Source organism: Nicotiana tabacum, chromosome 1 (assembly GCF_000715075.1).
Source record: "Nicotiana tabacum cultivar K326 chromosome 1, ASM71507v2, whole genome shotgun sequence".
NCBI classification, from domain to species: domain Eukaryota; kingdom Viridiplantae; phylum Streptophyta; class Magnoliopsida; order Solanales; family Solanaceae; genus Nicotiana; species Nicotiana tabacum.
In genome coordinates, this window is record NC_134080.1 from 86473166 (window position 1) to 86487677 (window position 14512).

At 37.5% G+C, this 14512-nt stretch overlaps 1 protein-coding gene across 1 annotated transcript; it reads right to left on the reverse strand.

Annotated features, from left to right (window-relative positions):
- Window positions 1-5500: 5500 nt before the first annotated feature.
- LOC142162964 (putative mitochondrial protein AtMg00860) lies at window positions 5501-6596 on the reverse strand. Its single transcript, XM_075220195.1, has 2 exons — window positions 6270-6596; window positions 5501-5623 (listed from the first exon to the last, which is right to left on the reverse strand). Exons 1-2 carry the CDS (start codon window positions 6594-6596, stop codon window positions 5501-5503), a joined length of 450 nt encoding a protein of 149 aa, XP_075076296.1.
- Between the last annotated feature and the right edge of the window lie 7916 nt (window positions 6597-14512).

Below are 14512 nucleotides of genomic sequence, written 5' to 3' on the forward strand. Positions count from 1 at the left end.
GTTCTCATAGAGCTAAGACATTATTTAAGCATAACATGCAAGTCAACATACAACCACAATACTAAAGTCCAAATTGACATGTTAAGATGCTATATAAGTATATAACTAATCTTAGGAGATAAGAGGTCACATGATGCAGATTATGGTGAAGCATGACATGAACAATAGACTATTCTCAAGCATCAATTAATACAGAATGATATCAAAGATGAACACCATCACAGTTGAACCAAAGTTCAGATACATGTGCAGAAAGAAGGAAAGGCATTAAACATTATGAAGGTTTAAACACTAACCAGTAGCAAGCTAAAAGAATGCAGAGTGTAGAAGTAAAAACCTAAAATGCCCGATGATTCAGAGTTCTCAAGATCCTCGAGAATGGGCTCGGAATAGTGCTTGCACTGGAGGAGGTTATTCAATAGTTTCAGAGAGTTTGAAAGTAACAGTGAGTGAACGAGAGAGTAGTGGGAAAAAAGTAGTCAAAGTCTGGGGTCTCAAACCTCTTCTGAGAGATCAAACATGGAAAGATATACTAGAATCAATCAGAATCATTTTAGGAAAAATAATACATAAAACAAAGGAGTTCAATGAATTAACAGAGAATAAGTGAACATAATTATACAAATAACACTAAAAATAAAGGAATACAACAGAGAATAAGGAAAATATTATACAAAGATTAATTAGAGTTAGATTTAGAGCGAAATAAAGTAAAAATAAGGAAAACACAATGGGTTAAACAAAATAAGAAAAATATCAGTCAAACACAAAAAAGAAGAGTATCAATCAGAAATTAGTAAAGAATAAGGGAAAATCTCAAATCCTAGTTGAGACTGACGCCTTGAATCGGACCAGAATACAAGGGATCGTTCAATATATCATGTATAGAGATGGAAGATCGTACATATCTTCATGGAATCAAAGTGAATCGGCCCGTTCTGGAGAGGTAGTTCTTGCCAAAAATAGAGCAAGAACTAAGTGATGCCAAAACCATGCATATAATGATAGAGTATAACGAAATAGGTAAGTAAATCATAGATTAATTCCATGTTTGAACAGAAATCAGAGAAGATTAAGGGTTACGGCGGCTAGGGTTTGACAGAAAAAGAGGGGGGGGGGGGTTAAGAGAGTGTGAGGGCGGCTAGGGTTTGGGGGTCGGGTTATAAGAGAAGATGGGTTAAGGTTTGTGAGTCGTTGATCATTTTTGATCAACGACTGTGATTTAAGGGGTATGGGTTGGTTTGGATGGGTAGGATTGGGCCTAGGAGTTATTGGGCTAGGGTTTGGGTAGTTTAGGTCCAAAAATAGGTAAAATTTTGGCTATTATTTAAGTACCCAACATTTAGCAAAAATAATTTATAAAATAATTAATCAAAAATAGAAAAATATTATTTGTATGCTGAAATGATTAAAATTAGTAACCTAACATTATAAAAGTATAAAATATATTTTTTTCATAAATAATATAATTATACATTAATATGGGCTATTGTTGCAAAAATGTGCAATTAGCCCTAAAATGCAAATACAATTATAAAAATGCACTGAAAAATATTTAAAACATCATGTTGGTATAAATGATAAGTTCAGATAATTAAATAATCATAAAAATGATTTGAAGGATTATTACTGTATATTTATATAATAAAATGCGGAAATAAATTGATTTAAAGTCTTTAAAAATTTTGGAAAATTATGAAAAATACTTGTATATGCTAATTAATCAAATGATAATGCATATGCACTATTTTGAAAGAGTGTGTATATATATATATATATATATATATATATATATATATATATATATATGAGGGGAAAATTGGGTATCAATAGCTGCCCTTCTTTACCTGGGAATAATGAAAGAATTATCGGGTAACGAAATGATGACCGATTTTGACCGAATGGGGTGATTTTAAAAATAGAGACCGAACTCTGCTCTTTGAGTTTCCGACATATCCATGATTTTATATTAATTAGGCCATGTGTAGTTCTGGATCCATCGGTGAACGAGACCAATGGAATTGTACAGGGATGGTCGTGTGTTTTGGAAAGGGTTCTTTTTGGGAACGATAGTATCGGACGAATTTGTGCGGAGTCATTAATGAATTTGAGACATTACGGGTGTATCACAGCGCAGACATTTCAACGATCATAGAGTAAGAAGCGGGGATTGATGGTCGGTTACGTTTGAAATAGTTTCGAAATTGGATGTTATGAAGGAAAATCGGAGCAAAGATTGCTCCTGTTTGAAGAACGGTTACTTTCTGGATCACCTTCAAAATTTAAAACACGATGCATGCAAATATATATGGATTATTGCGGGAATTTAGACAAGATGCAAATTTCCTTTGGACCATGAAAGCTATCTTTGGACGATGAGGATGATGTCCTTAGACCATGATGTCCTGGGCCATGAATCATGTGATAAGGGATTTGCAGGCCATGAAATGATGTTCTCGAGCCATGAAAATGGTGCCTCTGAATTGTGACGCCTTTGAATTATGATGTGCAATATTGAGAGATCCTCAGGCCATGACATGATGTCTTCCGGCTATAAGGATGATGCCTTCGGGCTATGACGCCTTTGGACAAATATGGAGATGTTTCATCCAATGAAATGCAAAGACGTGATGCTGGGTCATATAAGTGAAACAAGACAGAGCTTAGTCTTGCAAAAGATTGGGATAGAGCTTAGCCTCGGGAAGGCAAAATAGTGCTAGATTTCAGTAGCATAACATTCGGTATTGGGCAAGGAAAGGCAGAGCTTAGCCTTATACAATTAGAGAGGCGACAGAGCTTAGCCTTATGCAATTAGGGAGGAAATGCCTAGCCTCATGCAAGAAAGGGAGACAACGCTTAGTCTCATGCAATGAAAGACAATACTTAGCCTTATGCAATTGAGGAGGCAGGACTTAGCCTCATGAAAGAAGAGGAGACATGGCTTAGTCTCATGCAATAGAAGGCAATGCTTAGCCTTATGCAATCAAGGAGGCAATGCTTAGCCTCATGCAAGAAAGGGAGACAATGATTAGTCTCACGCAATGAAAGGCAATTCTTAGCCTTATGTAATTGAGGAGGTAGGGCTTAGCCTCATGCAAGAGAGGAGACATGGCTTAGTCTTATACAATGAAAGACAGTGCTTAGCCTTATGCAATGAGGGAGACAATGCTTAGCCTCTTGCAAGAAAGGGAGACAGGGTTTAGTCTCATACAAGGGAAGGCGGTGCTTAGCCTTATGCAATTTTAAGAAGGCAATGCTTAGCCTCATGCAAGAAAGGAAGACAAGGCTTAGTCTCGTGCAATGGAAGGTAGGTCTTAGCCTTATGCAATCAGGGAGGCAATGCTTAGCCTCATGCAAGAAAGGGAGATAGGGCTTAGTCTCATGCAAGGGAAGGTAGTGCTTAGCCTTATGCAATTTTAAGGATGCAATGCTTAGCCTCATGAAAGAAAGGGAGACAAGGCTTAGTCTCATGCAATGGAAGGCAGTGCTTAGCCTTATGGAGACAATGCTTAGTCTCATGCAGGGGAAGTCATTGCTTAGCCTTATGGAGACAATGCTTAGTCTTGTGTAGGGGAAGGGAAAACTTAGCCTTATACAATTAAGGAGGCAGGGCTTAGCCTCATGCAAAATGGAGACAATGAGTGATAGCAGAGTGTTTCTTATGTGGAGGCATGTTTGTGTTTGGCAGTTTTATCTCTATGAAGATAGTGATTTTGATATGTGTGTACTTGTGAATACTCCTGTTATGTTTATTGTGCCTGCATCTGAAGAAAATTCGTGAGTTTTGTGGGGGAGGTCGGTTCGTGCCTTCGCTTGCTTGCTTTGCTCTGCTTTACTCTAAAGATCCTGTTCGAGTTAACCTGGTAACATATGGCTGCCATAGAAATAAAGTTTTTGAAAATATGCATGCACATGATAAATATAGTTATCCAAAAACATAGTAATATGTAATATCAAGTAAATTAGATGAACCAATGACTATGCCACTTTTAATTAGAGATATTGCAGCTTCTTTGCACTTAGAATTTTGAGGGTCCTCCTCAAAATTTTGCCGCAGTTTAATAATTGATTCTTTGACCGTTCTATAAATGATGCAGTTGGCTGGAGTTGTTCCGGAATTTTGAGGGTCCTCCTCAAAATTCTGCCCCAATTTCTGACCATTGGGAAAATGAAGATTTTATTAAGATGTGACCGAAACCACAGGGCTGCCTACGTATACTCTCTTAAATGGGAATCATGTCAAGTATAGTTCAGTTACATCCAATAAAGAAATGTAAAGAATCTAAACACAATATCTCTTGACTGCGTCTGGATTGATAGGCTTTGGCCAAATTTCTCCGTTTATTTCTGCAAGTCTGAGTGCTCCTCCTGTTAGTAGCCTATGGAACATGTAGGGCCCTTGCCAATTAGGTGAGAATTTTCCTTTGGCCTCATCTTGATGCGGGGAGATCCGCTTCAGCACCAGCTGTCCCGGTGCGAACTGTCTGGGTCTGGCCCTTTTGTTGAACACCTTGGACATTCTGTTTTGATAAAGTTGACCATGACATACCACACTCATTCTTTTTCCATCAATAAGAGCTAATTGTTCATAGCGACTTCTTATCCATTCTACATCACTAAGTTCATCTTCTTGTATAATTCTTAAGGAAGAATTTCGACCTCGGCGAAAATGACAACTTCTGTACCATAGACCAATATGTAGGGAGTTGCTCCGGTTGATGTGCGAACTGTGGTACGATATCCCAATAAGGCAAATAGTAATTTCTCGTGCCATTGCTTGTGGTTTTCTACCATTTTCCTTAGAATCTTTTTGATGTTCTTGTTGGCAGCCTCCACGGCTCTATTCATTTGAGATCTGTATGTTGTGGAATTCTTATGCTTGATCTTGAATATTTTACACATAGCTTTGATTAAGTCGCTGTTGAGATTGTCGGTATTGTCAGTGATGATGGATTCTGGTACCCTGAATAGGCAAATAATACGATCCCTAACAAAATGCACAACGACTTTCATGGTTACAGCCTTATAAGACGCGGCCTCAACCCATTTTGTGAAGTAGTCTATAGCCACTAAAATGAACCTGTGCCTGTTCAAAGCATCGGGCTCGATCGGACCGATGACATCCATTCCCCAAGCGGCAAAAGGCCAAGGTGCACTTGTTGTATTGAGTTCATTTGGTGGTACTCGTATCAAAGCTGTATGTACTTGACACTGGTGACACTTTTGGACATACTTGATGCAGTCCGTTTCCATAGTAATCCAAAAGTATCCTGCTCTTAATATCTTCTTGGCTAAAACGAAACCATTCATGTGTGGTTCGCAAGTTCCAGAATGCATCTCTTCGAGTAGTTTGGAAGCTTCCTTGGCATTAACGCATCGTAATAATCCTGGGTCTAGAGTCTTTCTGTACAGAATTATTTCACTTTGGAAGAAATGGTTGGATAATCTTCGGAGTGTGTGTCTCTGAGTATGATTTGCATGCTCCAGTATTCTCCTTTTACTAATTATTCTTTGTATCATGAAACCACGGGTTCCCATCCACTTCTTCTTTAACATGAGAGCAATAGGCTGGCTGATTATGGATTCTTACTGGAATATGGTCGATGAAATTCTTATCCGGGTGCTGTATCATGGAAGACAAAGTAGCCAGTGCATCTGTGAACTCGTTTTGGATTCTCGGAACATGTTTGAATTCTACCTTTGTGAACCTCTTTATCAGCTCTTGCATGTGATACAAATATTGCAATATTTTGGTATTCTTTGTAGCCCACTCTCCTAGAACCTGATGTACCATAAGGTCTGAATCACCAATTACCAGCAATTCCTGGATATTCATGTCAATGGCCAAATTGAGCCCCATGATGCAAGCCTCATATTCTGCCATATTGTTGGTTCACAGAAACTTGAGCTTTACGGATACCAGATAATGCTGTCCTATCTATGACACCAAAATAGCTCTAATACCCACTCCTTTGAAATTTGTAGCCCCATCGAAGAACATTCTCCAACTGTCGTAGATCCATCCTTGATATGAGATATGTGGTGTAGGCACAAAAGTAATGCCTCAATTTATGAGCTATCCATGTCAGGACGCAGGAGGTGCGTTCCAGCAGGAAATACTGTGCTTCATAGGGTGTGAACTTCTTACTCAGATAATATATGGTTTGATCTTTTCTCCCTGTCTTGTCATGTTGTCCCAAGACACAACTAAAAGCTCCATCTAGTACGGACAGATAGAGTAGCAGAGGTCTACCTAATTTTGGCGGGACCAAGACTGGCGGTGTGAATAGGTATTCCTTGATTATGTCGAAAGCCTTTTGACATTCTTCAGTCCAACTTGTTGCAGCATCCTTCTTCAGCATTTTGAAAATTAGTTCACAGATCATGGTCGATTGTGCTATGAAGTGACTGATGTAATTGAGACGTCCCAAGAATTTCCTCACATCTTTCTTGCTCTTCGGAGGTGGCAAATCTTGGATAGCTTTGACTTTTGAAGGGTCTAATTCAATCCCTTGGCGACTGACGATGAAACCTAGCAATTTTCCAGTAGGGACTCCAAAGGTACACTTTGCAGGATTCAATTTCAGATTGTACATTCGAAGCCGATTAAAAAACTTCCTTAAGTCTGCTATATGATATGTGCTTCATCTGGATTTGATGATGATATAATCCACGTACACCTCTATTTCTTTGTGAATCATATCATGGAAAATAGTCATCATGGCTCTCATATAAGTGGCTCCAATGTTCTTCAGGACAAATGGCATCATTTTACAACTATACATCCCCCACAGAGTGATAAAGGCTGTTTTCTCGGCATCTTCCTCATTCATCCAGATCTGATGGTATCCCACGAAGCAATCCACAAAGGATTGGAGTTCATGCTTGGCACAGTTGTCGATTAGTATGTGTATATTGGGTAGGGGAAATCATCTTTAGGACTTGCTTTGTTTATATCCCGATAGAGTCGACACATACTCTGACATTCCCATCCTTCTTCGGAACTAGCACAATGTTAGCCAACCAAGTAGGATATTCGACCACTCTGAGAACTTTAGCTTTGATCTACTTGGTGACTTCCACTTTGATTTTTAGACTCATATCGGGCTTGAACTTTCTGAGTTTCTATTTTATAGGCGGACACATCGGGTCGGTAGGTAGTTTATGAGCCACTATAGATGTGCTCAACCCAGTCATATCATCATAAGACCATGTGAAGATATCTTCGTATTCTTTCAGGAAACGGGTGTACTCCTCTTTCTCTAATGGTAACAGGTGAATGCTTATGTGAGTTTCTTTGACTGTTTCAGAATCTCCCAAGTCGACTATCTCGATTTGGTCCAAATTTGACTTAGGTTTATTCTCAAAATTTTCCACCTCTCTGACAATTTCCTCAGGGATTGTATCTTCTTCTTCTATTTCCTCTAAATCACTATCCTTATGTTGCATTGTCTCATTATATGTCACAGTCGTTGGTTCATCAGGATAAGTAATAATAATGCTGTTGTCACACCTCCTTTTTTTACCACCCGAATGGGAGTATAAGGGAGTTTTTTCAATTTAAGTGATATAAATCAAAATGGTATTATTATATTTATTTTTAGAGTCTCCACTTGGGAGAGTTTATTTGGTATCCCAAGTCACCAGTTTATTTTAAATCCCAAATCAAGGAGAATTTTTTACTTTATTAAAAAGTCTGCGAACCAAAAATTCTAGATAAGAAATTCTCTTAACCCGGGAGAAGGTGTTAGGCATTCTCGAGTTTCGTGGTTCTAGCACGGTCGCTTAGCAATTTATACTTAGCTTAAGTTATCTAATTACTTATTTTAGAACCTATGCACATTTACTTTTTACCGCTTTTAATTGCTTGATTATTCATAATTAAAGAATTGAGTCATGCATACATGTACTCATTTCGTTTGGCACGTCAAAAATTATGTCATGCGCACGTTTTCATAATTAATCATACTTTATTAATTATTAAGAAAGTTTGGTTGAAGTTGCGCGAACGCATACCTTGATTTATATTTAGAAAAAAATTCATAATTATGTTACGCGAATGTATACATAATCACGATAATAGACTAAGTCGCGACTAAAGAAAGCTATGAATGTTTCAAGATTGTTTAATATCTAAGTTATAGATTAAAATGAGGGCCATAGGTTATGAATTTTATTTATGTATGGCACGCCTCAATTTATTTTAAAAGATTTGTACTCAATTAAAGCAATCTAATGGGGGCTTTTATTTAAAACTAATTTGAACTTAACAATAAGCTATAAGTTATGAACATGTTTGGGGGTATATGTATTGGACCTTTAATAATTTTTGATAAGAGGTTTGGATCAGCAGTGGCCCATTTGATTAATTAGCAAAGGATCAATCAACCTTGAAGCTGCGCTGGGCTCAAAATTTGGACCAAAAGTGAAATAAATTCAAAGGCCTCGACATGCCTGATTTCTAACTAAAGTCGGCTCACATTGAGCTCATACTAGGCTGGCCAAGTTACAAACATTTAGTAGCTGGGCCTATCTACCCTTTACATTCTAAAGCTTACACATTTGTCAAAAAAAAAAATTCAAAACGATTCACTTTGATATAGGAAAATCAGAAACAAAAATTTCAAAATGCAATCCAAATTCGAATATTAATTTCACTAACATGATTTGCAAGACATAAAATACATACATTCATACTATATGTTTACAAAAGAAACTTTATAATCGAGCCAAGCTATTGGGTTTAATGCCCAGGACCAATGGCCTAGGCCCAAACTTGTTGAGATTTGTTTTTCCCCCATCTGGGCTCAATCGCAAGTCTGACCCAACTTTAGTCGCAGAGAAATGCCTTTTAGCCTTGAAGGTTTGGCCCATAGCCTTGGACATTTTACTTATGAAAATATCACAACAAATAATTACATTCTTAACAACATTTGATTTAATAAGAACAGAACCTAACTCATTACAGTCCTCCAGATGAAGATAAAACTTTCCAAAATCAGAAACATTACATTATAACATATTAAATACATGAACTATTACATCTACAACTAAGATATTACAACTTTCATATAATTGATAGCCTAATGAATAATTGCCCCTTTTTGGATATGATTTATCCATCAAAAGCTCAATTTACAACATGAAAACACTAGTTTCAGCATGCTTTTAACAGTAGAATCCCACTCTTTGACTCAGATCTTGCTGATTTGGCCAACTGGTGGCTAAATATGAAGACTATAGCCATGTGACCAACAACAACACCCTTCAATATCTTCAGAGTAAGGTCGCTTCCCTTCAGTTGCATATGCAAAAAACTATAGAAGCCCTATATATAAAGCTAGAGCTAAAACTGTAACCTTTAACCATATTGTCATCACCTTATCATGCAACATTCATATCCCACTAAACTTCATGGATACAAACAGCTCACACATTCAGCTTTTAAAAGAATAATGTAGTGCTAAAGTACCAAATAAGTCTGCTTCAACTATGGACTAAACTTATGCTACATTATTTCACATTAAAACTCAAATAGCTCTATTTCTAACGAGATTTCAGCAGCACAATCACAGTAATAGACTTCGTTCATCATGGTAGAAAGCAAAGAATGGATAGATTTGGTAATAAACAAGATAACCACACATCTTTGATGCAAAAATGTTAAACATAGGCAAAGCTTAAACAAATTACAACTTCAGTTTCATATTTAAAAGAAGCTTCAGATTGTGGTGTTATATACCTAATGGCCAGAAACAGGAAGAATATCAGGAAGAAGACCATGGGAAGATAAAAATAATGAAAGCTGGAGCTTAACCAAACTTAAACAACACAGCAGGAGCAGGGTAAATCCCAGAAAAGAAATCTTCAAATTCAATCCATTTTCTTGACTTATGACAACCCAGAAATTCTCAAAGAAGTTCTTTAAGTTTGCTAAGCTCAAAGGAAAAGAAAATCAACTTCTCAGGAAACAGTTGAACTTTTTAGAGTGTATTTTAGGGTTGTAAAAATCTGATTGTATGTGTCATTTTCAGAATAAGAGTATCTATATATAGGCTGCCTAGGGTGGGTATTTTTTAGGAATATTCCTTATCCTAATTCTGAAAATAGTACTGTCCTCCCTCACAGCCCTGATACAGCTGTCCGTCTTATCTTATTTTTCAGCATATTTTTTACAATAGCTAGGACAACTGTACAGTTTCTAGAAACTTCCTTTTTCCTAGATATTTATTTTTTAGGCTCTGAAGTTCCCTTAAGTTTTATTTTAACCCAATTAGGTCCCTATAAGTTTCTATTGATTTACAGACTAAGGCAAACGACACAAAATCTGAATCAAAAGGCAATAAAGATCAAACGGAACAAATGCTAATTCAATTAAACCTGTACCTAAGCCTAAATTCTTTTAGCATGAACTGAAATTAGAAATGAGACAAAGAACAAAAATATTCCTAAACAGAGTACTGAAATCAAAACAAAATATGACGAAGAAAATAGAACATTTCATGCATTCAATCCTAAAGAGGAAACCTAATTAAGCTAAATTTTAAATTAAACTACTAACTAATCTGAATCCCTAAATGCAAAAGCAAACAAATAACACAATTCTGAACAAATAAAAGAAAGAACCTTAAACATGCGGCTAAGACAGAAACAAAAAATGATGAAGAAGAAACAAAGAAAAGAAAGAGGAAAAGAAAAGAAACTGAAATAATGCAAGAAATTACCTACGTTTATTTCGGACCAAAAAACGAACATTTTGACAAATTTCTCCACAAGATGAAATGAACTTTAACTAACATTAACCGACTGTTCTTAACAAGAAACAATCGATTAATGAAAGTTTGGGGTTCAACTTATCAAACACTGACTGGAAATCATAAAGGGGGAAAAATTAGGGTTCATAGGATCTTAGATTCAAAATTCGAAGAAATGGGCGTGTTTTTTGGGAAATTAGTTGTAGTTTAGGGTTCAGAGGGATGTGAGGAGTGTGGGGTGTGATTTGGGTGAATTAGGGTTTTTTAGGTTGAACCTCAGATTTGAAATTGATGAATTTGGATGGTGTTTTTGGGAAATGGATGATGGATTTGAGAAGAGGAGAGGACACGAGTTGCATGGTATCAATTTGGGGAGGTTTGGAGCACCGGAACTGCCATGAGGCGATTTTCGGTGGGCGGTTGGCGACGGAGGCAATGGAGAATTTTTAGGGCGGCTAGGGTTTGGGTGAGAGACTGAAATGAGAGGGGTTCGAATGGGGGGGGGGGGAACTGGTTAGGATAGTTTTATATTAATGGGAAGATTAGTTCCCTTCCGTTCGATCAAACGAGATCATTAGATAGGAGTCACTGGTCTTGGAGAGGTGTCGTTTGGTTAAGTGAGGGACTGGACCGGGTAAGTTAATTATTTGGGCTTGGGTTGGGGAAAATTTCGGGTGCAAACTGGCCCAATCAAACTTTAAAACTAGCCTTCTTTTTTTTAATCCTTTTTCTTTTCTTTTCTTTAATAAATAAAAATCCTAAATTAAACCCTAAATTAATCTAAGTTGTAAAAATAAACTAATTATAAAATTTATAAAAATTAATTGATACTAAATTAAAAGAGAAAAACTACTGATCTAGAATTAAAAGCTAAAAATATAAAAGTAAACCAATTTTGTGATTTTTATTTTTAATAAAACAACTAATTAACTAATTAATCCTAAAATATGAACACAAAATCTAAATGCAATGCATGATATTTTTTAATATTGTTTCATGATTTTAACAGAATTAGGCATGCACAAAAATGCAAACAATTAACGAAAATCTACAAAAAATCCTATAAAAATTGCAAACAATTTGGGAAAAATTTATTTCTTTTAATTTGTAGGGGTATTTCACATAGGGCAAAAAATTACGTGCTCACAGCTGCCCCTCTTTGCTTGGAAACATGAAGAGTTTTCGGGCAAAGATAAAGTGAGTGGATACGAGCGATTTTTGCCCGTTTGGATACTCCGTGGGAAGCTTTTTTGAAATATCTGACCGAACCTTGCTTCCGAGGTTGCCTATATATCCTTGGCTATAAAGGAATCATGTCAGTGTAGTTCGGAAAGTTTTGGTAGCTGGGACTATCGGGAAACTATGATTTCACTGTTGTTGCTGCTGCTGTTTTTGTTTGCTTCCCTTATTACAACGAAATAAAAGATGAAAAAACTAAACTAACTAAACCTATCAACTATGAGTTACAAGATTCCTATCTATAAACCTTCTAAAGCTTGATCTTCAGTCTTGACTGGTTCTTCCTGCAGACTTTGATTTGAATCTTGATGCTCGTTTAACTATAACCGCTGATTCATTCTTCTTTGGCTTTTCGGATCAAGGCAGGACATGCAAAGCTTGTGACTTCAATCATATCTTGAGCAGTCCGCATCTTTTCTCCACTTCTACACTTGAAAGCTCACTTCTTTTTTCTTGTTCTTTTTTTCTTTTATTCTGGATTAAGATTTCTTCTTTTGGTCATCTCAAACCCTATGTCTTGAGGTATAACCTGTTCAGACACCAAAACAAACAAACGGAATTTTTCTGCCTCAGTTTTACTAGGAAAATTTCGTGAGTTATCGCAACAAAATCTAAACTATTTCTTTATTGAAAGCAATAAAATCGGGACTGTGTGTCCCTGAGAAAAAGAAATTAAGGAGTGGAGACCCTATATCTAAAATGAAATCAAATGGGGATTAGAGGCCCCAAGTTAGGAAGATTACCATGTTGTGCTGGAAAAATGACCGGGTTATGCTGGAAAAGGTCCTCGAGTTATGTTGGGAGGTCCACGGGTTATGCTGGGAAAGTCATCGGGTTATGCTTGGGAGGTCCACAAGTTATGCCGGGAAAGTCATCAGGTTATGCCGGAAAAAGGTCCATGGGTTATGCCGGGAAAGTCATCGGGTTATGCCGGAAAAGGTCCACGAGTTATGCCGGGGAGGTTCACGGGTTATGTTGGGAAAATCATCGGGTTATGCCGAAAAAGGTCCTCGGGTTATGCCAGAGAGGTCCACGGGTTATGCCGAGAAAGTCATCGGGTTATGCCGGAAAAGGTCCTCGGGTTATGCCAGGGAGGTCCACGGGTTATTCCAGGAAAGTCATTGGGTTATGCCGAAAAAGCTCCTCGGTTTATGCCAGGGAGTTCCACGGATTATGCTGGGAAAGTCATCGGTTTATGCCGGAAAAGGTCCTCGGGTTATGCCGGGGAGTTCCACGGGTTACGAAAAGTTATCGGGTTATGCCGGAAAAGGTCCTCGGGTTATACCGGGGATAACTAGGGAATGAAACCCTATGTTGAAAAAGATTACCAGGTTATGCTGGCATCGACTAGGGACTAGGACCCTATGTTGGAAAGATTACCAGGTTACGCTGGCATCAGCTAGGGAGTGGGACCCTATGCTACTATGATTTTGAATTTGCTTCTTTCTTTTCATTTCATTTTTTTTATTTAAGAAAATGAGTAAAAATGTAGGAAAGAATTTGGAGGAGACTTCCCTTTTGGATTGGTTATTGCTGCAACGCTGTTTCTAGCCCTTGCGCAGTTTTTTTTTGGTTGCACCTGCTTCTTGTAAGGCTGCTTTGGATTGCACCTGTTTTCCTATTTTCAAATCAAATAACAATTCGTCAGTTTGAAGCGGTGGTTGGTTTTCTGTCCTTGATTGTTTTGATCACTTGATCTCGGCCCAACTTTTTTGATGACAATCTCCATTGCTCGCTGGCTTTTTGGAAATCGGTCTCTTTTCTAAACCCAGGGATCTTAACTTTTCAAAATTTCACATGAAGGTTAGCCCGTGTGGGGCTTTGGCCTTTTCATCTTATTTTTCCTTTATGGGAACTTGACTTCGGATTTTTTTCCTTTTCAATAATTTTGACTCTAGAGCATCGGCCATCAGGGCCAATCGAGATTGACTTGATGCACCTGCTGAGGTTGGGTGCTTTTTTTCTTGAATTTCAACTTTTGTCAAACAAAAACCCTGTAAAACCAATCTTTCCATCTTTTCTTTGTATTAGTTTCGGAGGAGAATTACACCGAAAGGGATTCAAAGAAAAGTAAACAACGGACAGGATAATGAATTTATACGAGAAGTGTCCCTTTCAGGGAAAGGAAAGAAGGACTTATCTAGAGTGCATGCAGACTTCAATAGACTTGACATGCTTCTTGGACTGGATACCCCATCTGCGCAACCATCCAATCTCTCATAAACCCATCATAACTTATACCTTAAAACCGAGAAACCTTTCCAGGACTCTATCAGTGCCGATGGTTGTAAGGATTTCTTTTTTTTTTCGATCAGTGGCGCCCTTTACGGGTTTTCACCGACTGACCTCTCTCATTTATCTTCTCCCCATCTCCTTATGGTGCTCTTTGTGAGTTTTCACTAAAAAGACTCTCTCATTTTCAATTTCTTTGTTCACCATCCCCTTACTGTGCCCATGTGAGTTTTCACCAATAAGACTCTCTCATTTTATTTCTCTCAATTGATTGTATCGAAATGCAA